This window comes from Rhododendron vialii, chromosome 10a (assembly GCF_030253575.1).
Source record: "Rhododendron vialii isolate Sample 1 chromosome 10a, ASM3025357v1".
NCBI classification, from domain to species: Eukaryota; Viridiplantae; Streptophyta; class Magnoliopsida; order Ericales; family Ericaceae; genus Rhododendron; species Rhododendron vialii.
In genome coordinates, this window is record NC_080566.1 from 12,609,926 (window position 1) to 12,636,981 (window position 27,056).

Genomic DNA, 27,056 nt, shown 5'->3' on the forward strand with positions numbered 1-27,056 from the left:
AAAAGATGGAATCTTTATAAATCAAGCAAAGTATACGAAAGAACTTCTCAAAAGATTCAACATGGAAGATTCCAAAATCATGAAGACTCCAATGAGCCCAACCACTAAACTCGACAAAGATGAAAATGGTAAATCAGTAGACACTAAAATGTATCGAGGTATGATCGGTTCACTTCTTTATCTTACTGCTAGTAGACCTGACATCATATTTAGTGTTTGCTTATGTGCTCGTTTTCAATCTAACCCAAAAGAGTCACATTTAGTAGCTGTAAAACGTATTTTTAGATATCTTGCAGGAACTCCTAATTTGGGGTTATTTTTTCCTAGAAATACTTCTTTCGACTTAATTGGTTTTTCTGATGCTGATTATGCCGGTAGTAAAACTGATCGTAAGAGCACTAGTGGTACATGTCAATTTCTTGGAAACTCATTAGTATCTTGGTTTAGTAAAAAGCAAAATTCAGTTGCTTTATCGACTGCCGAAGCTGAGTATATAGCTGCTGGTAGTTGTTGTGTTCAATTATTATGGATCAAACAGCAAATGGAGGATTTTAATCTACATTATGATCATATTCCAATTAAATGTGATAATACAAGTGCAATCAATTTAACAAAAAATCCCATTCAACATTCTCGAACAAAACATATTGAAATTAGACATCATTTTATACGTGATCATGTTCAAAAAGGGGACATCGTTCTTGACTTTGTCAGTACCGACAAGCAATTGGCGGATATTTTTACAAAACCCCTTATTGAAGAACAATTTTGTTTTATCAGAAGAGAACTCGGGATGTCTAATCCATTCTAAATATTTTTTTTGAGATTTTTTAGTATTACTTGTCTAATCATTTTTTTTGGAGTACTTACCATCATAATGTTTAATAAATCACTCCGAACATATGACACTCAATTCTATGCGACATTAAGGGGACACAACAATAAACACCCGAACACAATTTTCTTCCCCTATTTTTGTCTTATTCGGCGCGGCAACCCCTATCCTCAATTTCAAATTTCAAATTTCAAATTTTTTTTCTTTCTCAACACTTCTCTCATACTCTATAAATTCAACAACACAATCTCTATCTCTTCATCTATCTATCTCTCCTTCTCTCTCGGCCTAAATCTCTCCAAATCTCTATCCTTCCAAATCGAGCAATGGCAAACTTACCGCAAGGGTTACCGTTTGAGTTTTACGAAAGAGATGCCGAACGAGCAGAGTTCAGGTTGTTTATCCAAACCATTTGGATGCAACTCTTTATTTTCATTCTGCTGTGTGCGTTACTTACAATGAGAATACCACCATGGTTCGGGTGGAATGTAAATGTGGATACTCTGTGGTATTGGATTGGCATTGTAGCTGCCGCTGTAGCAGCCATTATTCGAGCATACGAAAATCAAAGACGCCAAGCTTTCGATGAAAGAAGATAGAGTGCTACAGGGCAAGAGAGGCATGGTGCTGGAACCATGGCCATATTGTTTTTCTCTTTTGAGCTTTTTTTTTTTTGATGATGTCACAGGGGGAGAAAAAGAGAAGTTTTATTTGATCTATCTTGCTATTTTTAATATTTTTAACTGTTGTGGGCTAATTTAAAAAATTGCTTGCTATGATCTGTTGATTAAATCTGTTGATTAAAAATTGCTGGCTATGATCTGTTGATTATTGCTATTACTCGTTGATCATAGATAACTGCTTTGGTGCATATATTAAGGGGAGCATATATGTAGGGGGAGCATTTGTTTTTTTTTTACTTAACATTGCTTTTAAAAATTGTATTTTGTGTCATCATCAAAAAGGGGGAGATTGTTAAAAATAATTGATTTTGATTATATTTTTGGCATAATTGATTTCTTAAAAAGCAATGTTAAAATTGCAGTTATTAAAATCTCTATTGACTTGAACAAACCAATATACATGATCAATTTGTGTACAAATCTTTTCTAGGAAAGGAAAGTCCCCTGGCTCATACTTGTCTTTAGCATGACAAATAAAGGAACCCTTTATTAAATCTTGGCCCACCTATTTAATGACTTTGGTCCTTACTGGTTTTGGCTATTTATAGGCATCCTATTTTGTCAAATAAAAGAAAAAGTTAGAAGACTTAGAAACTCTCTTTTGCAAAGTAGAGACAAGTGGACAACCAGTAGTTTCTGCAGTTTTGGTTCAGTTCACCATTGTTGACTTTGGAGTTGTGCATTTAAGCCTCAAGATCGTTGCAGATCAAAATTTTCCGAAGATTTCGGCAGTTTTGGTTCAGTTCACCATTGTTGACTTTGGAGTTGTGCATTTAAGCCTCAAGATCGTTGCAGATCAAAATTTTCCGAAGATTTCGGCTCAACGTTCATAAGGTGCATTTAATGAAGATCAATTGTTGTAGAAAAAAAGATTTCGACTCAACGGAAAGAACACAACGTTCATATTTTCTTCCTTATAAAAGAAAGGCTTCTGCACCAGAAAAAAACAACAAAAAAAGCTTCATCAGAGAAAATACTTAGAGCAATCTTCTCATACACTTCATTTTTTTTTTAATTACTTTGAGAGATTTGTGAGCAAAATTGTTATATCTACTCTTTGAGGATTGTTGTAATTGTGAGCTACAAATTCTATTATCTTTTGAGCGATCAAGTGTTTGAGAAATCAAACACTGGTTCTGTAATTCCAAACACAGGGGTTTTTGTTTTTGGAAGGGGTGGTTTTTTTGTTTAAGGATTTTGTACTTTAAATCCTTGCGGTTGTCTAGCTTCTCCGGAAAGCTAGGAGCGTCGGTAATTGTAAGCACCCGCAAGGCTTACTGGTGTAATTCCATTTTTATTAGTGGAACCTTCAAGCGATTGTCTTGGAGAGAAGTGGAGTAGGCTGGACCATGGACAAATTCAGACCGAACCACTATAAACTGGTTTTGCACTTCTTAACTCTCTTTATATATATTTGCTAATTAGTTATTTGCCTTGTAGATTTTAACTGGTAATTTTTTTAATTAGCAACCGTATTCACCCCCCCCCCCCCCTAGGTTGCTGTCTGGGTAACAGATACAAAGTGGTTCAAGAGTGATCCAGAAGGCGAACAGAGAGATGGGTATCGATACTCTCATGTTCAGTACCAATACCGAGGGTCTTAACGAGAAAATTTTGTTTCGTCGTTTTTCTTTAATTCCGGATAAAAGTTTTTCATTATAAATACCCCTCCGTACTTCGTTTTTAGGGTTTGGATTTTATTGTTGCAGCTTTTAGACGTTCGCTTTTCTTTCCATAGCTTTTCCTTTGAAGTCAGTAGTGCAAGATATACTACCCAGATGGGCCGCCACCTTACCTTTAGCTACCAGCATGCACCCATTGGTGCCAAACAAACCAAGTCCAACAAGAAAATTAAACATCCATACTAAATTATTATAGACCGATTATCAAAAAAAAAAAAAAATTATTACAGACCCAAATATTAGAAAATCAAAAACAGTCCACCGACACTGAAAAACATGAAATAAATACATAAAATGACACAACCACCTAGCCTTATGCATCATGGATATCCCAGCGAAATCGTCACTAACCTCCAGCTCCGGAAGCTCAAGCTCCTGATATGGTTCCGAAGACTGTCCCACAACATGCCCGTGCAACCATTTATTCTGATGCACCAACTGTCACTGAGTCCTCTCAACTTGACGCACCTCTCTCTTTAACTTCTGCTGGCCTTTAACCATAGCCACCTCAAGACCAAAAAATTTCTTCAACCAAGTGCTAACGCTGGCATTCGCCGGGGGCTCAGTCAACAATGCCCCCCGCCAACCTCTAGAATGGGCCACACTCTTTCGAAGAATAGAGCTATCAACATCACCCAACTTAGCCTCATCATTCTTAAAATATTTCGCCGCTAGCCCCTCAGTGGCCCTACAGATAGAGGAAATCAGACACGGGAATGGCATCCGAGTGTTGGTTGTCGCATCTCTGAACTCTATGATTTTTATAAAGATATATTGGGCCTAGTCACACACCGTATCCTCCTCCATGAATGCCACCAACATGTTCCCCGTAGTCTCCGAAGGCTTATTCTCTGCTGGCCGAGGGTCCAGGTTATAGCAAACTAACTGATTAACAAATCGAAACGACAGTCTAAACTTGCCAGGCCGATGGGGAACCATACCGTTTTTTCTTTCCTCATACAGCACATCAAACACCACATCTTGCAGAAAATCTAAATTAGGCACCGGGTAGTTCGTCTCCCCCATGGGTCGAACATACGACAAACTGGCCGCAATGATATCAGGGGTTACTTGCACATGCACCTTTCCAATCCTAGAGGTAATATAGGCCTTGGGATGCAAGTCAGTCCCGGCCTCAGGCAACGACATATGCTTATAAAATTCCTCTACTAACTCAATATTACATCCAGGATTGGGTTCGAACTAGAAGGACAAACCTTGTCTGACAATCACCTAGATGACAATGTCATTCGATGGGAAGCTATCCCTGACAATGTACCTCTCCGCCTTGATTCCCCGGCCTTTGCATGAGGCCTCCCACGCCACCTGCTCATCCTTGGCGATTTGGTCCCGGTTCCTCCTCCGCAGACGAGCCAGGCTCTCCACCGGAGCGGGTTCTTGCACCGAATCCGGGTGGTCTGCATGACCGAAAGAACCCACTCCCTTTCCTTTCTCTGCCTCCGTTAGTCTCTTTTTGGGTGCCATGTGATGATGGGTTTAGTAAAAGGTTAAAAGTTAGGGTTTGGGTAGGAAGAGATTTGGATTTTTGGTGGAGTTTAGAGAAGAGTATGTAGTAGAGATGGGAAAAAAGGGAAGTTTTTATGAATTTTGGTGGAGAAAAGTGGATTTTTGGTTAACAACGGTGGAGGTTTTGGTTATGGAGTTGTAGAGAGAGAGAATGGGAGATGAAGATGAAAAGGAGAGGAGAGGAAATAGGGATTTCCGCCGGCCCTTTGCCTTTTTACCTTTTTTTTTGATTTTTTTTTTTAAACCGAGAGGGCTTCGGTATCAATACAGCTGGAGGCTATATCAATACTGTTCAAACTGTTCAATTTTGGCCGACGATGTTTTTTTTTTTTTTTTTGGGTGAAAGGTTTTTGGTGGTTAAAGGTTTCACTCACATAACACCCAACAAAAGTTCTTCAATTACACTTCCAATGATAACGATGCTCCAAACAAAACACCCATGATGCAAAGCTAGACCCCCCCAACTTGAATCCAACCCACTCACCTGTTTCCTAGGTTAGACTCAGGAATTGACTCGGACTGGTTCTAAATTGGTCAAAGGGACACATATGTGGTCTAATCATACAAGAATGTCTTGTTTCATCCCCTCTGCAAGTTACCAACTCTCATAAATGCATGCAAAATATTAAGCTATTCAATTATGAAATAAACGCCTACTATTTTACGCAAATGCGAGAAAGGAAAAACAAAGAATATGAGAATGTTTCTCAGGATGGAAAATTAACCACATGGGGACACCTACTCAATGTTAATGACAGCACAAACATGTTCACGAAAGCGCCAAATATATGCATGAATCTAAGTTAAACAGGCACAAAAATTGGGCTAATTCTAACATACTCGCGTAATCATACAATCAAGCATAATACATGTATCCCCAACAATTTAAAAATTAAAAATGTACCCCTAGCAAAGCCATGAGAACGTGTACAAAGTACACCTCTCCCCCCAACTAAAAGCATGCTATGTCCCCAAAGTATGGAGACACAGCAAAAGAAAAACAAAAGGGAGAAGAAATGGACCTACGGGTGGCAGCCAACCACTATGACCTTGGCCAATGTTCGAGGAATTTTCTGTTACCGTGCTGTCAGGCAAATCACCACACCCTGCACAAGACATTAGTACCGCCCGGTTCGTGGTATCCGGGCTCCCAAAACAAAAATAAAAAGAAAATAACTCCACCAAATCTTTACGCAATCAACGTATCATACTTTTCTCCCCATCCCTTGCCGGTGGCAAGGAACATGTAGCTATACAAGACCATGATGCTAATTTTTTTCAAATATCTTTTTTTTTTCTTTCTTTTCTTTTTATAAAGAACTACGAAATAAGAGACAAATATACATAAATTGTGCCAAAAATAATAGGACTTAATAAAATCCAACGTCACAGACACAAAATTGCCCTTACTAACCGGAGCTGTGCACACGATCCTTATTTAAATAACGGCGTGCGAAGCTATAAGACCCAAGTCGATGATGGATACCCCTATTGCTAGGGGCCAGGTCCACTTCTCAATGAAGAGAGTAATACGCAAAAGCTACCCGTCACTTTTGGGTCTACTGTTGCTGGTTGAGATCGTTGTTCCTAGGATCTGTGCTGGGGCTTGATGTGGTGGTGGGGGTGGTGGGTTCCTCTCTACCCTTGTTGCTTTGGTGTTCATTTCCGTAGGCTGGTTTCCACTGCCGGTCTCTACATCTAGGAGTGGCCGATCGGCTTAACCGTGAGGTTGGGCTCCGATGGTTTGTGCAGCGGTGGGGCATTTCAGTTAATTAGGGTTTGGTTTGGGAGGGCCTGTCCATGGTTTGGACCGGATTTGGGTGTTTTGAGCTGTTATTATTTCTTATTTGGGTTTAGGGTTGGGCTTTATTGCTTATCTTTTTGGACCCTTGTAGACCTTTGGGTGTTCTAAGCTCTGCCCTTGTGGTGTTTTGTCCAACTTTTTATTGGATCCCCTTCCCCTTTCTCTCTTTTTAATAAATTTCAATTTTGCCAATAAAAAAAGAAAGAAAGAAAATAAGAGAAAGGAAAGAAAAGAAACTAATAGATACGTAATGAGAATATATCTGATCAGCGTGGAAGATTGATTCAATAGTTCTAGAAGAAATAGTTTATATACATGTTGTGTTCAATATTTGTTTTAATTTTATGCAAGTTTCTTTTATATTTGTCTAGATTTTATAACAAAATATGTTTTCTTCCATGAAAAATGACCTTCTGTGTGGGAAAAAGATGACCATTATCTCCATTAGTCAAAGATCTCTCAAGTGGAGATTCTGGAAATATGGAGTACCAGCTCTTGATTTGGGAATTCTATTCTCTCAATTTCGAACGGCAAGAAAAGTCCCCTAAAGCATCCCCATTGTAATAAGCAAATGAGTGTGAATAAATAAATTTAATAACAATGCTAAAAAAATATTTCATATTGTAATAAGCAAAGTTACAAGTCTTTTAACAAATAACCAAATTCCACCCATTACATAACCAAATTTAATAACTTTTACCAATAACCAAACTCAATAACTAAAAAATACCTCACATTGGAATCGTCTAATTGTGACGAATAATTTGGTGTGGTCAGATGTGTAATGCCCCTAATTTTGGGTACGTTAAATAGACAATTTTATTGGAAACATCAAAATAGAATCTGGCTCATTATTACATCATAACTCCCATGAGAGTACTTTTATTACACAAGGGAAAGGAAACTAAGGTTCCTAACTACAGCTCCACCTGCTCCTCCATTCTTGCCAGCTTTTCGGCTCCGAAAGCCTCCAAGGCGTACAGCTCATCCTGATCATCTACAAAGTCTGACACATTATACCAGCGTTGCCCTATTATAATATGTCAGGGTCACCAAAGGTAACACCATGAGCCACAGGAGTTCAATAGAATAATCCATACCCACTAACCTATAACTTACACATAGCAGGTCATAGATATAGTACACAAACTCATGATTTTCACACAACTCATGCATATTCAATATAACAATGACAATGACACATCCACATTTCCTAATCTAACGTTGGTGTCGGTAATATCTATGTTTCTCCTACTCGACTCATTGTAGACCGTGTCACATTTTAACTTTAACCAAAATAACATTTTTAACACACTCAACCTCGGTTCCGCTGTCCCGGGCTCCCGAGTATCCTCACAATGGTTCCACCGTTCCGGGTTACCATTGGCACACAAAAACAATTGCATTGGCTTCTCTCCATAGATAACCAAACTACAATTCAACCTCGGTTCCGCCATTCCGGGTTCCAATATATCCCCACAATGGTTCCGCCGTCCCAGGTTCCCATTGGGTTTTCGAAAATCGTTTTACACACACAACCTCAGTTCCGCCATTCCAATTTTTTGAGTATCCTCACAATGGTTCCGCTGTCCCGGATTTCCATTGGCACACAAAAATTAGCATTGACTCCTCTCCGTGGATAACCAAGTCACACACCACACAATGGGCTACCACGTCCGGCCACATTGCGGTTTTCAAAATATTTTATTTTTTAAAACACACCTTTCATTAGCAACACCCTAAGTGTCATGTTTCTACCTTCTTGATTTCTGTATCTCGTTTTCATGCAAAGATTCTGCGGCAGGACTTTTCACACAAGTACACTATAACATAAATCATTCATTGTAATCTTGAAACTAAACTAGCAAGATCATTCAACTCTATGGTACTTTTTCATGCTCATATTATCCCTAAGTTCACGAAGTATATCTACACAACTTAAAGCATAGTATCACATAGACGGACACCTCTGGAGTGGAAAACCAATATGCTTCATCACACATCAAGGCAAGTAATCCTAATAATCACGTATGCATGCTCATAACCATCCTAAGATCAAAATACGAATACTACCAAGCAAACGATCGTTTCTTATATTTCAAAATCCGTTCTTTCCCCATTTTTGAAAAGTTCAAAACAACATATGTTTTTCCAAAAATTGAAGTCGAGTTATTCAACATATTCATATATTTCTTCGAACCTTTAGTAAAACACTTTACTAGTTGTCATGCATTTTAAACAATACAAGCAATGTATAATTTTACTTTTATACTTAAAGATAGCGTGTACAGGACTCTACATGATCATACAAATTTTTTATATTTAGGATTAATGAGTAAGGGAAAATCTACCGTTCTTCTTGGCGGTAGGGCGGCTAAAAAGAAGTAAGTCGACTATCGGACAAAGTGACTTCATATGGTAAGCTTTTGATAGTTTCGAAAGATAAGGGCTTTCTCTCGAAACCAATTCTTGACTAAACTACTAAACTTTTTTGGATCGAGGGATGGTCGAGTGGTGGTTTGGTGGCGGTCTTAGATGAGTTTCTTGAAGAACTTCAAGAAGAACTCAAGAACATCTCAAGAACAAAGGACAGACTCAAGAATTCTAGAGAGAGAAGTTTCAAGGTTTCAAGGTGTGAGTTGAATGGCACGAGGGGGGGTCCTATTTATAGCAAAAACCTTGGCTCTCTCTCTCCCCTCTATTGGTCGGCCCTCTCTCTCTCCATTTCTCTCATGGATTTGCTCCATTGTGTTGTCCAATCAAGCCTTTCAAGCATGCCATGACTTGTCTTTTCCAATTTTAGGCATAAGGCTATAAAGTCAAGTAGGACCTTAAGGCTTTTTAGGTAAAATCCTAGGTAATTATACCCTAGCTAAGCAAGTCTTACAAGTCTAAAGATATGGTTGATTAGGCTAAGGAATAGCCTTCCATGTTTAGTCAATCCTAGGCTTAGCTTGTAAGTCAATTTCTAGGTTTATTAAATGCTAGGTTGGAAGTAAATCTAGGATGATTAAGGCTAGAATTTTATGCTTAAAGTAGACTAGAAATGGGTTGTCAAGTAGTGCTAGGTTGTGTGTAAGAATGGGCTAAAGATGGTGTAAGAAAGCATAGCTTTCTAGGAGAAAATAGGCACATGCACACACACACACTTCTCTCTCTCTCTCTCTCTCTCTCTCTCTCTCTCTCTCTCTCTCTCTCTCTCTCTCTCTTTTACTATGTATGTATATATGTATATATAGTTATATATATGTATGTAAGACTAATCATGTGTAGGTCAAAGTAGTTTTTTGAGTCTAAGGGAGAGTAATGATGATAGTCAAGACTTTCAAGTGCTAGACAATACCCAATGGTCAATACTTCCCCTAGAAAGTATATATGCAACTCTCTCTCTCTCTCTCTCTCTCTCTCTATCTCTCTCTCTCTCTCTCTCTCTCTCTCTCTCTCTCTCTCTCCCCCTATATATATATATATATATATATATATATATATATGCAACTATACATAATTAGGTGCTAATTGGTCCTATTAGTATTAGGCCTAGGAGAGATGGGTAATGATTAAAGGTAGGCTTTCAAGTGTAATCTATTGTCCAATGGTTAAGGCTTTCCTAGAAAGAAAAATCTAGGAAAGGCTATTTATAGGTCAATAATAGGTTCAAGGCTATTACTTATAGAAGAAAAGATATGATGATGAATCATGGCCTTCTTGATGTGACAATACATAATCATGGTTGCTTGGAAGAACAAACTTGGTCTTAGTCTTGATTAGACAAGTCTATGGTAGTACTATTTTCTAGACAATAAGAAGTCTTATTTCTATTACTCAAAAGATAAAAATTACCCTATAAATTATTATTCAATGGGTAAAGAGGTAATGATAAGAAAAGATATTCTTAAAAAAAGTACTGATGAGTAATAAAGTCTTAAAATGACTAGTCATGAAAGTGAAATAATTTCTTAGTCTAGGGTTGAAAAGATTCAACTAAGGTATAAAAAGGTTCATTAGGTTCAAGGGTGAGTGGAAAGGTTCATCTAGGAATTAAGAGAATGTAACTAAGTGGAAATGGTAGTTAGGTTTCACTAACTAAATGGTTGGAAACAAATTTTACTTGCCAAGTAGGATTTCTAACCAAGAAATATAACTTAAAGATTTTATTTAACTTGTTAGAAAAATATACAAGTGCTTCTACAAGCATACTTGTCTTTAGAAAAGAACTAAATTGTCCGGGACGAAAATATATAATTTTATAAGTCCAAAATCTAATTATGACGGATTATTAGAAATTAAAAGGGAATTTTAAAAGAAATTTCCAAGTAATTAAAAAAATTCAATATTTAACAAAAAAATTTATTTTCCAAAAATCAAGGTTGTTACAAGATGCGTGATTGGAACTCGTTTGCGATTAAAAAAATGTGCATTGTGTATTGTAGGGGGTTTTTTGGTTAGGAATGCAAAAATAACTAATGTGAAGATAGATGTTATTAAGTTTGATTATGGACTAAATAGATAATCAAATGCTAACCTGACACATTTTGATTATTAATTTTGATTATTACCATTGCGGATGCTTTAAGGAAAAAGAAGCTTGGCTGAAGAACAAATCAAGATGAAGATGGAGAGGAGCAAAAAAGTCAAGATTGTGGAGCCAAATGATTCCAACGGCTGAAAAAAATTCCAACATTCATATTGGCTCTTGAAGAATAAATACAACACAAGAAGGAAGACAACAACACACATCTCTTGAAGAAAAATTCAGTCAGCTATTACTTGCAATCTATCAATCAACTATATATTTTCATCTTGAATATCGATCTTATACTAGTTCGAGTGTTACTATTATCTTTTAACTTCATTGTAAAAGAGATTTTACACACTTGTTCCAAAATTTTGAAGCCTGTTTTAGTGAGTGATTTTTGGGTAGAAATATTATTTCGGTTATGTGTGACTAGCGCCAATGTAACAACCCGAAAATCTCAAGAACCACGACCAAACATAACAAGAACAGATGTTTTCCGCCACTAGGTCAGTATAAATAATAAACAGTAATTGAAAAGCCATTCCCCACTTCCTTAAAGATTAACATAATTTTTAGTATATGAAAAAAGTACTTATTTTTTTCCATTAACTTTTACAAAATGGACACTTATTAAAGAACAATCTGAAATAAAATACTGGACTCTAATAAAAGGACACTAATAAAGGGACAGAGGGAGTACTATTGTCAACAAATCTGTTTATTAGTTCTCTGCACCATCTATTCTATTTCGAGCTTTCTCCGTATGTTCAGTACTGGGTTGATTACTATTTTTGAGTCTGCTCAATTCTATTGCAATATCCTACTATTTCAGTCTATCTTTTTTTTTTGTCAAGACGATAACAGATGATATTATAAACCGCAAACCAAATACATCATGAGGAATCTCCATCCCTAGACAAGGAATCAAGAAGCCAAATAGAAGGGGATTCAGTCCAAAGACTACAATCCAACCCACCTAAACCTTTACTAGCCAAAGTATGCATAACCGAATTAGAAGATCGGCGAGCAAACAAAAACATACAACTTTGAAAATCATTGTTCAAAACCTTAACATCATGGATGATAGAATTCATGCTTTGGCTGACTACTGTATGCCCATTTATCATGTCAATGAAGGCCTTAAAATCACTTTCCACCATGACTGTATTTAGTCCTAGTTGAAGCCCCACTTGGACTCCACGACGAACCGCCATGGCCTCTGCGAGTTCTGGGCTTCTACACCAAGACAAGCATCCAGATGCAGCAACCATGAACATTCCATTCGCATCTCTGATAACCACACTGTATGCACCTTTCCCAGAAAACTTTGCCCATCCTCCATCCACATTAATTTTAACAAAACCAGTACTCGGCCGCTGCCAAGCAACGCTAGAATCCTTCTCCCTATTACCCCGAATTTCTCCCCCTGATCGGTTTGCTGCTAAGTATTCATCCAAGCAACCTGCTGCCCTAGAACTAACAACTTAAGGCAGCAAATTTTTTTGTTCAAACACAGCACCATTCCGATTTTTCCAAATATACCACATCCCAACTGCTATAAGAGAACAACGCCAGTACTTATTCGAAACATTCTGCCAATGAGCCTCAAAAGCATCCCACAAATCAACAAATGAATTATAACTAGCACCAACCAAGCCCGTATTGAAAGGGAACAAAGACCAGACCTGTTGCGCTAAAGAGCATGTGCAGAAAAGGTGCAGAATTGTTTCCACTTCCACCCCACAAACTGGGCAACTTGACTCCTCAACAACTTTTTTCCGAAAAAGATTTGCTTTAGTCGGCAAAATCTCATGAAGACACTTCCAAATAAAGTGCAAAATCTTCTTCGGAATTTTGAGTTTCCACAGATGTCGCCATCGATTCTCTGAAAAGGCAGTAGAAGTAGAATTTTCGCCATCTCCACTTGCCGTCGAGCCTTGGTCACTAAGCTCCAATGCCGTCATGTAACCCGAGCGGACATTATAAGTTCCCGAAGAGGAGAAATGCCATACCAAAGAGTCGAGAGCATTTGTGCATGTGATGTAGGACAAAAATGGAGAGTTTTTGTATTTTATTTTCTTTGTTTTAGAATAAGATTTTGGTTAGGAATATTTCCGTTTAGGTTAGAATTATTAACTTTCCGTATTCGGTTTAATTTTGATTTTTGCCTTTATTAGAATTCTTGGTCTACAAGAATTAAGATTTTATTTTAATTAATTAGGAAATATGTTTTATTTAATGCCGCTTGTTTTGGCATGATTTATTATTTCTTTTACAGTAGGATTTCTAGGGTTAGGGTCTTATAAAAAGGGCTCTGATACCACTTGATGCAGCGGAATTCACGAGAGACTAGTTAGCGTACTAGTCCAAACGAGATAAACAACTCGTCGCAACGAGCAAATCTTGCGCACAAGAAAAAGAGAGAGAATCTCTGTAATATTATTGATAAAAGTTATAAAAGTTTCATAATTGAATAGGTTACAGCCCTTTTTATAAGACCCTAACCCTAGAAATCCTACTGTAAAAGAAATAATAAATCATGCCAAAACAAGCGGCATTAAATAAAACATATTTCCTAATTAATTAAAATAAAATCTTAATTCTTGTAGACCAAGAATTCTAATAAAGGCAAAAATCAAAATTAAACCGAATACGGAAAGTTAATAATTCTAACCTAAACGGAAATATTCCTAACCAAAATCTTATTCTAAAACAAAGAAAATAAAATACAAAAACTTTCCATTTTTGTCCTACATCAGTATGATACTGGAATGCTCAAGATGCATTGCGCCTGCTCACTATCAAACAGCCTCTGAACTTCACTCACCTTCCAAGTTCTTGACACCGGATCAATGAGTTGATCCACTGTCTCTATACTATCATCAACTACTACCACCCTCCTAGCCATGAAATCTGCTGCTTTAGGAATCCAAGGATCATCATCCACCCGAACCGATGTATCATTTCCAATCACCCAACGCATCCCCGCTGCTAGAACTATCCTCCCTTCCCAAATACTCCTCCAGACATATGATGGATTAGACCCCAAACCAGCTTCCAAAAAACTGCAATTCTTAAAATATTTACTTTTAAGTACCCTAGCCATGAGGCAATGGGGAGCCCTCATGATCCGCCACCCTTGCTTCGCAAGGAGAGCCAAATTGTATGCAGTAAGACTTCGAAACCCAAGTCCACCTTTGAATTTCTCTTTGCACAATCGACTCCATTTCATCCAATGAATTTTTCGTTCATTTCCAATCTGACCCCACCAAAATCTACCCATTGCTGCTTCAATCTAATGACACAATCCTTCCGGCAACTTGAAACAAGACATAGCATAAGTAGAAAGAACAAGGGCTACAGACATCAATAATACCTCCTTCCCAGCTAGCGTAATCAACCTCTCCTTCCAACCCGCCAATTTTTGCAATACTCTATCCTTGATATAGCCGAAAAGCTCAGTCTTTGACTTACCAATTTCAGCCGAAAGACCTAAATACTTGCCAAGGTCTGCCACTGGAATAGATATGACATTAATGAGCTCCACCCTCATCTCTTGTCTTGTATTCTTGCTAAAAAAGAGCGAGGATTTTTTATAGTTAATAAGCTGCCCCGACGCTTTCTTATAATCTGTCAAAATGGAATCAATGGTCTGCACTTCCCTTTGGTTCGCTTTACAAAACACAATTGTATCATCAGCAAAAAGAAGATGGCTGATCGGAGGACTCCCACGACAAATTCTGATCCCATGAATCATTTTCCTGAGTTCCGCCTTCCGAAGCATCTCTAACAATCCTTCAGCACATAACAGGAACAAATACGGAGATAAAGGATCCCCTTGACGAAGTCCCCTTTGCGGTTGTACAAAACCAAAAGTCTGCCCATTAAGCAAAAGAGAGTAGCTCAGTGACGATATACACCCCATAATCCAACCAATCCAAACTTCAGAGAACCCCATCTTATGCATAATGGCTTCCACAAAGCCCCACTCAACTCTATCATAAGCCTTGCTCATGTCCAATTTCATTGCAATAGATCGGTTACCCCCATATCTTTGGTTCTTCATGTAGTGTAGCGCTTCTTGAACAAGAAAAATGTTATCTGAAATCATCCGCCCACCTACAAAAGCACTCTGACTGTTACTAATAATCTCCGGCAAGAAACGCTGAAGCCTATTAACCAAGACTTTAGCCAACACCTTGTACACCGAATTAGGACGCAATTGCCCCATATTCATAGGACACTGAACTTTGGGGATCATAACAATGTGTGTATGATTTATACTACGAAGAAGATGACCCGAATGGCAAAAGCTACGAACAGCATCCACAATGGTCGGTCCAACAACTTGCCATTATTTTTGAAAAAACCCCGCACCCATGCCATCCGGTCCCAGAGCCTTACCAGAAGGCATATCAAACATTGCACTCTTCACTTCATTATAAGAAATAGGTTGGATCAGAAACCTGTTCATCTTCGCCGAAACTCGCTGGTCCACACACCCCAGAACTGATTCCACATTATTCACCCCTTCCGAAGTAAAAATGTTCTGAAAATAGTCAATCGCAACCTCAGCTATTGCATTACTCCCATCTCTCCAAGCCCCAGAAGCATCCTCAAGACCAAGCAACCGATTCTGATTACGCCTTTGAATAGTTTGGGCATGGAAAAAAGTTGTGTTTTTATCCCCGGCCTTCAACCAAGTTGTTCTATTCAGTCTATCTCTTGCGCTTAAATTTGTTAGTTGTACTTGTGATACCTAATCCCCAAACACACCCCCCCACCCCCCACCCCCCCTCTCTCTCTCTCTCAGGTTCTTTTAGACAAACACTAAATGTGTAAAGGGAAAATGATGGTTTATGACGTGTTTTGATAATTAATATCCGTTAAAGATAAGTTAAGAACATTTGTTAATGTTGAAAAGGCCCAAAACACCTCCAACTGTACAAGTTAAAAACATTTGATAAGAACGTGTTTTGAAATTAATACTCGTCAAGAACAAGTTAAGAACATTTGATAAGAACATTTGCTTTTTAGTCATTAACCGAATGCCCAACTAAACATATTATGACTTAGCAAAAACTCAAAGGTAACTTATACTGTAATTGAACGCCCAGGAGCCAACACAGTCCAATTTTGAAATTGACGTTGCGGTCGAAAAAATTTATTGAATAAAATACATAAAGAGTAATCTTCCAAATCTTAGATGAAATATTTTTTTTTTTATGTATTATTATTTATTAAAAAAACCTTGTATGTATGTATGTGATGCCATTCATAGTTTAAAACTAAAGGAATACAAATTTTTTTTAAATATATATCTTTTGGTCACACGGTTGATGCAAATCTAGGAGATTCTTTGTTCATTTGTTGTGAGAGATAATAGAAGTTAAGTAATTTTTTAATACCCATCTAAATATTTTTAAGTCATCACTTGTCGGTACTATTCAAAGAAATTAAATTTTAAAATCCTTATCACATCTACTTATATAAGACACATTTACCGATTATAATACACTTATTCAAATTTTTTAGGTGGAGTAATTCCACTAAGCTTTTTTTTAGCTTTTTGTGTTTGAGTTTTGTCCTTATTAGTATTTGTCTCTAAAACTTTAATAATTAAATATTTGCTCTTCATCCTATGATTCTCTTACGGCTCTTATTAAAAATTTTAAAGTAAAAAATTAATTATAATCCTTCCGAATAAAATTACCAAAAATAAAAAATCTTCGCACTGGTCCAAACGTACTTAAAATTGGAACATTTAATTTTTTAATCATATTTTTTAATACTATATAAGAGTTTAAAAAAATTAAGTGTTCTAATTTTCAATCCGTTTTAACTGGTACGAAGATTTTATTTTTCTAATCAATTTATTCTAAATGTTCATAATTAATTTTTAACTCTAAAACTTTCAATAAGAATCCTAAGAGAACCATAGAGAAAAAGATGATACCATGGTGTCGCTGGTCATTTTGAGGACACCGTAATTTTTGGCATAACTTCATCATTATGAGTATAACTAAAATCCATTACAAGCATAACAGAACCCAAACAAAACATAACTAAGGAATATCCAAAAAATCAATCAAGGTGTAACCAAATCCAACCAAGACATAACAAACACGCCTTGTTATAGTTCTGTTATGCTTGTAATAAATTTTGGTTATGCTCATAATGATTTTGTTTTGCCAAAAGTTACGGTGTCTCCAAAATGACCAGAGACACCGAAGTCATTCTGTAGGAAAAAATTTCCATGTAATCTCAGTGCTTCAAAAAAATCACACCGTAAAAGGAAATAGGAAAGGAGTTAGGCCCGTTCCGGAAAGGAAAATAAGTTCTTATTTTTTAAGAAGACAATTTCAAGCTCAAAAATAATGTGTTTACGCAAATTATTTTCGTATCAATATGGATCTTGTTTGATAGATCTCATTGAGATCTTTAATACGGTGTAAAAAAAATTGAAAAATTATTTTTCATTTACATTATTTTTGAGTTTAAAAATATAAAATAAATATTTATTTTTTAAAAAGGTGTTTCGGAACGAAGCCTTAGGAAATAGGGAAGTAACACTGTAAAAGGGGAGCAAGGAGTGAATACGTGACGGATGGAAAGAGATGGGACAGGGGACTGGGACAGAAGAAGTCGGGCAGGTGATCCGAAGCCAGTATTTCAAACTTTGAACTGACTTGTTCGCTAGCTCTTTTCTGCCAGCTCTGACCCATGCGAGCCAGCTGTCCACTGTACAGACTTTCCTTCCTCTAGGCTTTGCTAAACTTTAATACACGTTTGGACTACCTCTTGTCATTGTTCAATGCAACTTTCTTGAACAAAAAAACTATGAGCAGAGACAATCCGAAGGGACAAACGCGTTTGGTTCCATTTGGATCCCGAAAAAATCTAAAAAAATATTCATAAATTTTTTAATATTATTTTATGGGATTTTGTAAAAAATCAGCTCCAATAGATATCCAAAAGTAATACTTACCGATATCTACTGGAGCTGATTTTTTATAGGGCCTCATAAAATAATATTCAAAAATTTATGGATATTTTTTTAGATTTTTTCGGAATCCAAATGGGACCAAACGTGTTTGTCCCTACGAATTATTCCGCGGAGTGTCCATGCTCATAGCAGAGCTGTTGATTGAACTTAGGCCATTTCCCTCTCTAAAGGGAAATAAATATTTAAAAAAAAAAAAGATAATTTAAATTTAAAAATTATGTGTTTATACAAAAAAAATTTATCAATATAGATCTTGTTTGATAGATCTCATTGAGATCTTTAATACGGTGCAAAAAAAATTAAAAAAATATTTGTCATTGACATTATTTTTGAATTTAAAAATGTAAAATAAATACTTATTTTTTAAGAAAATGTTCTGAAACGGGGCCTTATTCCTCATCTTTCATTTCAAAATAGTGAGGGACATGTACATTTCAAATACTTTTGATATTACCTTGTGCGTTTATACATTTTTATTTTACTTAGTTTTATAAAATTATGATGTCACAGTTTAACTCCGGTTTGACCGCGGTTGGACAGGTGATCTATCCACCTGGTCCCTTTTCCAGTTCGCTTACCGGCCCGGTTTTCAAAACATTGGTTCGAAGTTTTAAAAAAAATTCCTTTCTTTTGTTTTGTTTGAGAGAGAAGAGAAGAAAAAATGGCAAAATTGTATTCTATGAATAATAAAATTCCCTCCTTTCTTTTCTCGCATTTTCTTTTTACTGTAATTATTTTCTCTTTTGCTTGGCTCACTTTCTACAAGTTCCAAGCATAGCAGCATTGGTACCACAAACACATTTGTCGTCAATTTTTACAAAAACAAGTCTAACAAACAAAATAGTACTAAGGCCCCATTCCCGAAATTTTCTTAAAAATAAGCAGTTTATTTCACATTTTCAAACTCAAAAATAATGTAAATGAAAAATAATTTTTTTTTGCACCGTATAAAATATTCTGATGAGATCTATCAAACAAGATCCATATTAATAGAAAAATTATTTGCGTAAACAGATTATTTTTGAATTTGAAATTATTTTTTTTAAAAAAAATATTTATTTTGAATTGCGGAACGGAGCCTAATAGCTACATAGGGGTATCTTTTGAAAATGTTTGTAGCTATGTGATCAAAAGAATAAAATGACGAGACTCGTAGTAGAGTACTCTACCAGCGACGAGACTCGGGACTCGGCTATACATGCGCCTTTCTTTTTAATTGGGTGGTCTCATTTGGTGGGGTCCAAAGAAGTGAATTTTTTCTACCAGTCAGAGTTTTTTTGGTCGCATTTAAGAAAAATCAAACTGATCGGCCACTAATAAAGAACCCAAGTACTTTCGCCCAATAACATTTAAAGCAGTATTGACTTTTCAGAATAAAATTTCAAGACAAGCATGTAGTCTAAAATCATGTGACTCTTTTATATCCGATAATTGTTATGTTTTGCGTCCATGATGCACATACACTTGACTTGACACAATGAACAAATTGAATGACCGGGAGTGTTTCCATTAACGAAAAAAGACACTAAAAATCTAATGCATTTTATCATTTCGCTTATACTAGTAAATTTTTTTTAGTATTTTATCATCTTGTTTTCACTAACAAAAAAGTTGTCAACAAAATTTTTTTTTGCTTCAGTAACTCTACTCACAAACCTATCAACAATTTATTTACTACCGGAAACAATTTAACATTTTTCAACAATTTATTCACTACGCGAAATACTTAACAATTTTTCAATCACAAATAAAAATTTATAAATTTTTCACTACCTGAAACACCCCATTAGGTAACATTTTTGAACTCATGACGTAACCTATATGAGCAGGGCCGCCCAGAGCTAAGGCGGACAAAGCTGCATGCTTAAACTTCCAAATTTTCCTCAAAATTAGGGCCTTAGATAAACAAAAGCAATTATGTATATATAATTTAGTGCTTCGACAGCAAATGAGATAGTTATCCAAGCGAAAAGCTTAATTTTGCTATCTAATACTCCAGTAGTACATGATTCAAATTTTAGGAACCTCTCTTTCCCTTTTTTATAGGTACATATTTTTCCTTCACAAATTCGTCCTAACCCCTGATAATCTCAGATATTTTATATGAGAAACGGGAGTAGATAATATCCTAATGTCGGTAACTTATCCTAGAAAATTTCAAGGGCTTTCCGTGGTCGGCTTTTGCCCCCACAAATGTAGACATCCGGCTCAATAAGAGCGTTCAAAAAAATTCCTTTATCGAAAGTGGGGTGAGAGTATTAGCTTTAGCTTTTGGACCATTTAAAATAAATTAAGTATGATTATATAGACACCCCCTCTACTAACTGAAATACCAGTGATGGCACCTTATACCCTCCGTTAACGGTCGTTAATTAACCAAATAAAAATACATACATCTGCAGAACTTGCAATGAATGGGCGGTCGTTAATTAACCAAATAAAAATACATACATCAGCGGAACTCGCAATGAATGAGCGGTCGTTAATTAACCAAATAAAAATACATACAGAACTAGCAATGAGTCGCAGCATCCCTCTGTCAAGTGGGTGCCAATCGATTGATCTGACCGTTCATCTCGACAATTGACGACTCGAATTTTGACCGAGTAATGGATAATTCAGATTTGTATGCGCTCAGATTCAATCCGAAATAAACGGCCGAATGCTACTCGGTGCCTGCCCGGCGGGGATGCTTAGCATAAGACTGGATAGAGGAGCGCAACGTGGTACAGGAGAATAAGGAAGGTACAGTGTAATTTACCTACGTGAAACTTACTCTCTCCGTCCGAATTTAATAGTCAACCATTCAATTCTAACTAAATAAAAAATACATTATATATTTAAATTGGTAATAAATTTTAATCCAATATAGATCTTGTTTGATAAATTTTAATTACTTCAATAAGATAATATTTTTAAAATTATATAAAATATTATAAATTGATTGATTGAAAAATAATACGAATTTCAAAAAAAATTATTAAATTCGAACGGAATGGGTACATAATTTGCTTATTTAATTATTATTTCCGTTGTTTGTGTACTTTTCTTTTTTTTTTTTTGGAATTCTTGAACTTATAGAATTCGTCTCTTTGAGAAAAATTAGAAACTGTACAAGTACGAATCAACTCGCAACAAAATTAGACAAGACAAAATAATTTAGAAAATTGGTTCAAATTGAATTATTCTTGTTTTTAGTGAACTACTTTCTCAATTTCTCAGTCATTATTGTTATACTACTTTTTAGATTTCTCTCATTAAAGATAAAAGTTGAAGCAAAAATTTGGAGCAGCAGAAACAATTCAAAGTAGTAAAAAAGTTAGGCCAAAGAAAGTAAAGAAAGCATCTAGGAATGCAGTAAACCTTCAAATGAATCATGCTAGTTTATGAAAATTCGAGAAACCAGAGACAGAATTTCAAACTAAACAGTCAAAAGAACATTTTTTCTGATCATCATATCATCATACTTAAAATGAATGATCACAACAACAGGGCACTTTTCTATTTCTCCTTTTTGTAAGACGAAAAACCAAAAGGGAGAGGGCAGAGGGAGGAGGAATTCTGCAGGTTCGGCCGCACGAAACCGTAGTTGCGAAGCACCTGATTATCGGCAAAATTCAAAGCCTTTTCCATCCCGATCCAGCATGCGTCGTCCGAGTACCCCGGGTGTTCCCCACTGCACGGCTGACACCCCGTAAAGTGCGTTATGAACGGCCGCATCCGTGCCCGATCGCCTCCTCCCTCCTTGCGGAACGCCTCCGCCATCACCTCCGCGTAGTGCTCGCTCACCTTTTCGGCGTGTCGCCTCCGCAGCTCCACCACCTTTTTCTCTATCCTCGCGTAGTTGTCGATGATCTTATCGAACGAGTCGACGATTCCCCCCCAATACCCGCTTAACGTGTACTGATTCTCTATGTAAATCTTATCCCCCCACTTCTCTTTCTCTTTCAACAGCAAATAAATCAGACCCGATTGATCGTCTGATACCGGGTACGTCTTGTCGCTCAGCGTTTCCATCTGGATCTTAGCCCAGTTCTCGTAGTTCGGAGTCTGTGGGCCCATCTCGGCCCACGCCTCCAAAAACTCCATCGACCATTGACAGTTTCGCAGGAAAAACACCCCGGCGTTCAACCCGACCCAACTCTTCTTCTCATAGATCAAGTTGGGCCACCCGTCCACCACGAGATTATGGTCTTTATACTTCTCAAACGGCGGCTTAAAATCCATATCAGTAATCATTGCATCCGAGTCAATCCAAAAGATCCACTCAGCCTCCGGGTGGGCAACCATCGTAGCCCGGACTACGGGTATTTTTGCCCAATAGCTCTTCATTTTCGGGTGAAGCAACGCGTTGTTGTAGAAGATATCGTAGCCGTGGATCCGACAGTAATCCACCTTGTTCTTGAACAGCCTCAAGTTCAGGTGATCGCCGATGGGGTTCTTGCACGGCCAAGGCTGCGACGCGGTGAGCATGAAGAGCCGGTTCTCTGCCCCCGCGGCGAACGACGGGTGGTGCTTCAGCCACTCCTTTCTCTTCTCGTCCCAGTTCTTGACCGGACTCCCCACCGTGTAAGTCAGGTCCGGGTCGTCGTAGAACGTGTGGTCGGCCGGGTCGTGGCCCATGTTAACGCCGTGATCGTCCACGCCGGCGCAGTCCGGCATGGCCGCCGCCCCGTCTTGTTCCGGTGATATGGCCATCCTCCTTACGCTTAAGGTGGTTGGTAAGCTAGGGAAAGGCGAAAAAGTCCAGAGCATCAGCAGGGCCACCCCTGCTCCGCCTATGAAAATGGGTTTGCTCCGGCCTGCGGTTTTCACCATTTTCGCAACTCTTGCAACTACTCTGCCTATACCCTAGTTCTGAAATGAATCACGGAGGATTCTGGGGCTCAATTGTACAAAGTCATTGAAAACAGACAGGCCAAGACAAATTATCTTAGGAATAAGATATTCTTGGACTAAGTGATTGATGGCAGAACAGAGAGAGAGAGAGAGAGAGAGACAGAACAGGAATAAGAATCAGTAGGGGGGAGAGAGAGAGAGAGGGGCTAGTGCTGTGATTGCGGTATCAGTTGATACTTTTTATCAGATGTACAACTGTAAAACACAAAAATCTCCCTCAGATAGATACTATCATACTACTGCTAGGAATGAAAAAGGGGTGATTTTGGCGCTCTCATTTTTGTTAATACCATTTCCCGTCGTGTCTTGAATTCAGGATTGTAAATAAAGCGAGCAGTCTGCGAGCTCGGCTCGGTTTGACTTGTTAAGGCTAGGCTCATTTAATAAACGAGTCGAGTTCGAGCTCAAGTTTTCGGCTCGTTTAATGAACTAGCCGGCTCGTTCGAAAAAAACACGGCTCGTTAAAGGAGATTCGACTGGATTAAAGAGACTCGTTTAGTAAATGACTAAGTTTGGCTCGTTAAAAGCTCGGTTCGTTAAAGCTCGAACCGAGCTCAGTTCGGCTCAGCTCGTTTACACCCCTAGTCTTGATTATATAATTTATTTTGTGAGAGAATGAAAATGACATTAACAAAAAATGAATGACAAAATCAATTCCCATGAAAAAGAGGGAAAAATCATCGTGTGGTCTCAGGGCACGTTACGTAATGTTTTTACATCTTTATCAATCACACATTTTCATGAATCTATACACTCACTGGACCTGGGAGCAATGTGTTGAGACATTTTGTCTCATGTTTGATTATGCACTTCGCACCCACCGCGTGGTTTCGGTTCATTAAGAAATCAACGGTCTGATATTGTTGAATTTAGAACAACGGTCTGATTTTAATTGAACGTATAGATGTCTTACAAGTGAATGGGTGTGAAGAGAACTAATAAGTCTCGGGTGTGTTTTTTCAAACAGAGGGGGTGTTGCTTAAATGAAAGGGTGTGATCTCTCTCTTCCTAGTGATGTGAGTTTTTTCAAGGGATGTGCCTTTCAAAAGGGCACTTATGTATCTATATAAAGCTCATGTACCCAACATTTTTACTACACTGATTCATCTCTCTCTCACATATAGTTTACGGTAGATAAAAAGATTTCTTGAAAGTTTTTCAATTTTGTTAGTTGCAATTCTTCACTCAAAGGTTTTGTTGCATTCTGGAAACGGGTTTGTCTGAACCCAACAACAAACTCTACCAAGTAGGGGCATATTACGTTCTAACGATAGTGTATTTAGATACACTTCAAAGTCTTCAAATATCATCATCTCATTCTCTCCCAACACAAGGTGGTGCAGTGGATAAGAGAATCTGGACAATACGTAACGGTACTCCAAGACTACCGAATAAATTTTCCGAAAAGAGGAAGAGAAGGAAAAACAATTCCCAGTGGGATAATGATGTGTGAGTAAACAAAACAAAAAGGCTTGGAGGAATGTGCAAGGTAAGTGGGGTTGACTAGAACTCCGTAGATTGTGCTAATGGACACATGTGATTTTTTGGAATTCGTTGCTTTTAAGTTTTTTTATCATGAGATTCAAGACCTTGGGCTTTCGCTAATGGTCTTTGCCCTTGGTTTGAGTCTCGAGGGCGAGCTTACATATTCGAGCCGATGAAGTAGCGGTCGGATTTGAGTTTTGAGGGTGAGATTATAGATTCGAAATGATAGAGTAGCGGTCGGTCTTGTGTAATAAATTAACTCATTAACATCCTATCCTTTGACAAAAGAATTATTTTTTAAATCATTTTTTTATCACCAAGTTTTTTATCTTTCTTTTTTTTTTTTTTTGTCTCAAGTTTTTTATCTACTAGTATTTGTTTTGGTTATTTTCGCTTCTTTCTAAGCTGGAGGGACATTTGCAACTGGGTTTCACATGTTCATCTGGGAACGGGGAAAAAAAATTGCACTGGATCCAATTGGCATGCGGGATTCATGGCTTACCCCCAGGTGGTACGGCGATCAAGACGTCGTGCGATTCACACCCCCTTCGAACTTTGTCTTCTTGCGAAATCCGAATATGTTCCACGAGCATAGCATTTTTTTTCCCTCGACTAAAGTCAGCATTACTTTAATCAAACCAAACAGAGTTCAATTAAGCATCTCATATGTCGGCTTTTTATTATTCACAAAGGAATCCAGAACCAATCCTCTCATGTAATGTGTTTCAAATCAAGGACAGACTATAATAAATAATCAAGTTGAATTTTAATCAGATGACGATACACTTGGGAGAGTATAAATTTTGAGACAACAAGGAGGAGGAGAAACTTGTTTACGTTTTGTGCTCAGAAGATGATAAGGACAAGAAACATTTTTTTTTATCGTGTAAGAAAGAAGGAAATATAAAAAAGATGATCGGAGAGGAAGTCGGTTTTCCCTCCAAATTCCCCAGATTCGTTACCAAATGGATCTACTAGGAGAAAAAAATAATGATGTTAAGAGGTGAATAGCAACAATTTAAAAATCATGGAGCGTATGTATAAAAAGGAGAAAATGCAAGGATAGGGACTAACAAGTCTAATCTAATGGAGTAAAGTAGCATCGTTACTTTTTGTTCTTCTTTGCGTCCCTACGCGGAGTTTCTAATCAGTGATCTCATGTGGGTAAGAATCTGTTATGCTTGTCTAATGTTGTAAGATATGCTTGTTTAAGAATAAAAAAATATTTTAAAATTATTTTAGAAAGAAGAAAAGATTAAAAAATATGAAATGGAGAGGAAGTTGGGTTTTCCGTCTGAATTCCCTAGATTCATTATCAACCGGACCTGTCAAGTAACCAAACCAAACCAAATCGAGCCTTATGTCCCAATCAATTTGAGGTCAGCTACATGAATCTTTTTTCTCCATTGAGCTCTGTCAAGGACCACTTGTTCACTCAAACTCATTAGACTCATATCTTTTCACACAACATCTATTGTCAATTTAGGTCTTCCCCTCCCCATAGCGTTGCTACCTAAAGTTATCCAATCCGCTCTCTTAACTACTGTATTTCCAGGTCTACGGTAAAGGTGAATAGCAACAATTTAAATAAAAATCATGGAGCGCATGTATAAAAAGAACAAAATGCAAGGAGAGGGACTATACGAGTGTAATCTAGTACTAAGTAGCATCGTTACTTTATGCTATTCTTGGCGTCCCAGAGTTTCCAATCAGTGATCTCATGTGGGGAAGAATCTGTCTAGGCATAAAGAAGTCTGCTTTACAACTACTCCTATGTTCAGGTAACTTTGAAAAAGAGCAACAACCAAGTTCCCTCAACTGGTTGAAGATCACACAAATTGGCCTTTCACTTGGCCTAATCCAACGGTTAGCCAAAAAGGCTAGAGATGGCAAAGGGAAGGATAAGGATCGGGGGACTATATCTTGACATGTTCCTCTCAATTGGGGGAGCCTAAAAAAAAAGGCTAGAGATGGCAAAGAGAAAAGGAATGGATCGGGAGACCATATTCCACCCATTCCTATCAATTTCGGGGATTCTCAATTGTCCCCACCGAAAAGCCAATGTCGATACTGAACAAATCACCCACACAAAATTATACCCGATTCACAGAATAAAAGAAGAATGTAGCTTATCCACACAAAAAAAAAAAAAAGAAAAGAAGAATGAATGAAATCAAAGTGCAAGCAAGACATCGTAACCAACAAAAAAAAAAAAAAACAGTAGCATCCAACAAAGATGACGCACAAAAAACTTTTTGCACGTTCATAAAGTGAGAAAATTTTTACATGTATTCTATAATATAAGAAATAATTTGAAGGTAAGAGGTAAGATATTATGGACGGAATGAAGTACATCTGCATATTTCAGCAAACTACAGGGTGGTTATGTACCCACTTTTGAATCATAGGAGGTGTATCCACATAGCCCCAAACCACGAGGGTCAAAGTGCACTTTGACCTAATCTTTTTCTAACTATTCTACAATAGTATTTTTTTTTGAAATGGCAACATATTAGTATTAGGAAAACTTTATAATGGGCACATCAAGTGAGGAGAGTGGGGAGGGAAAATCAATGCGCAGTTGATAAAAAAGACCAAGAGAGACAAAACCCAAACACC

The 27,056-nt window shown here is 37.4% G+C and overlaps 2 protein-coding genes across 2 annotated transcripts; both read right to left on the reverse strand.

Moving 5' to 3' along the window:
- Positions 1-11,940: 11,940 nt before the first annotated feature.
- On the reverse strand, positions 11,941-13,011 carry LOC131302893 (uncharacterized). The gene is made up of 2 exons (XM_058329685.1): positions 12,590-13,011; positions 11,941-12,523 (listed from the first exon to the last, which is right to left on the reverse strand). Exons 1-2 carry the CDS (start codon positions 13,009-13,011, stop codon positions 11,941-11,943), a joined length of 1,005 nt encoding a protein of 334 aa, XP_058185668.1.
- Positions 13,012-21,406: 8,395 nt separating this feature from the next.
- On the reverse strand, positions 21,407-23,140 carry LOC131303508 (putative glycosyltransferase 7). Its single transcript, XM_058330397.1, has one exon. The coding sequence runs from the start codon at positions 22,869-22,871 to the stop codon at positions 21,555-21,557; it is 1,317 nt and encodes a 438-aa protein (XP_058186380.1). The 5' UTR covers positions 22,872-23,140; the 3' UTR covers positions 21,407-21,554.
- Between the last annotated feature and the right edge of the window lie 3,916 nt (positions 23,141-27,056).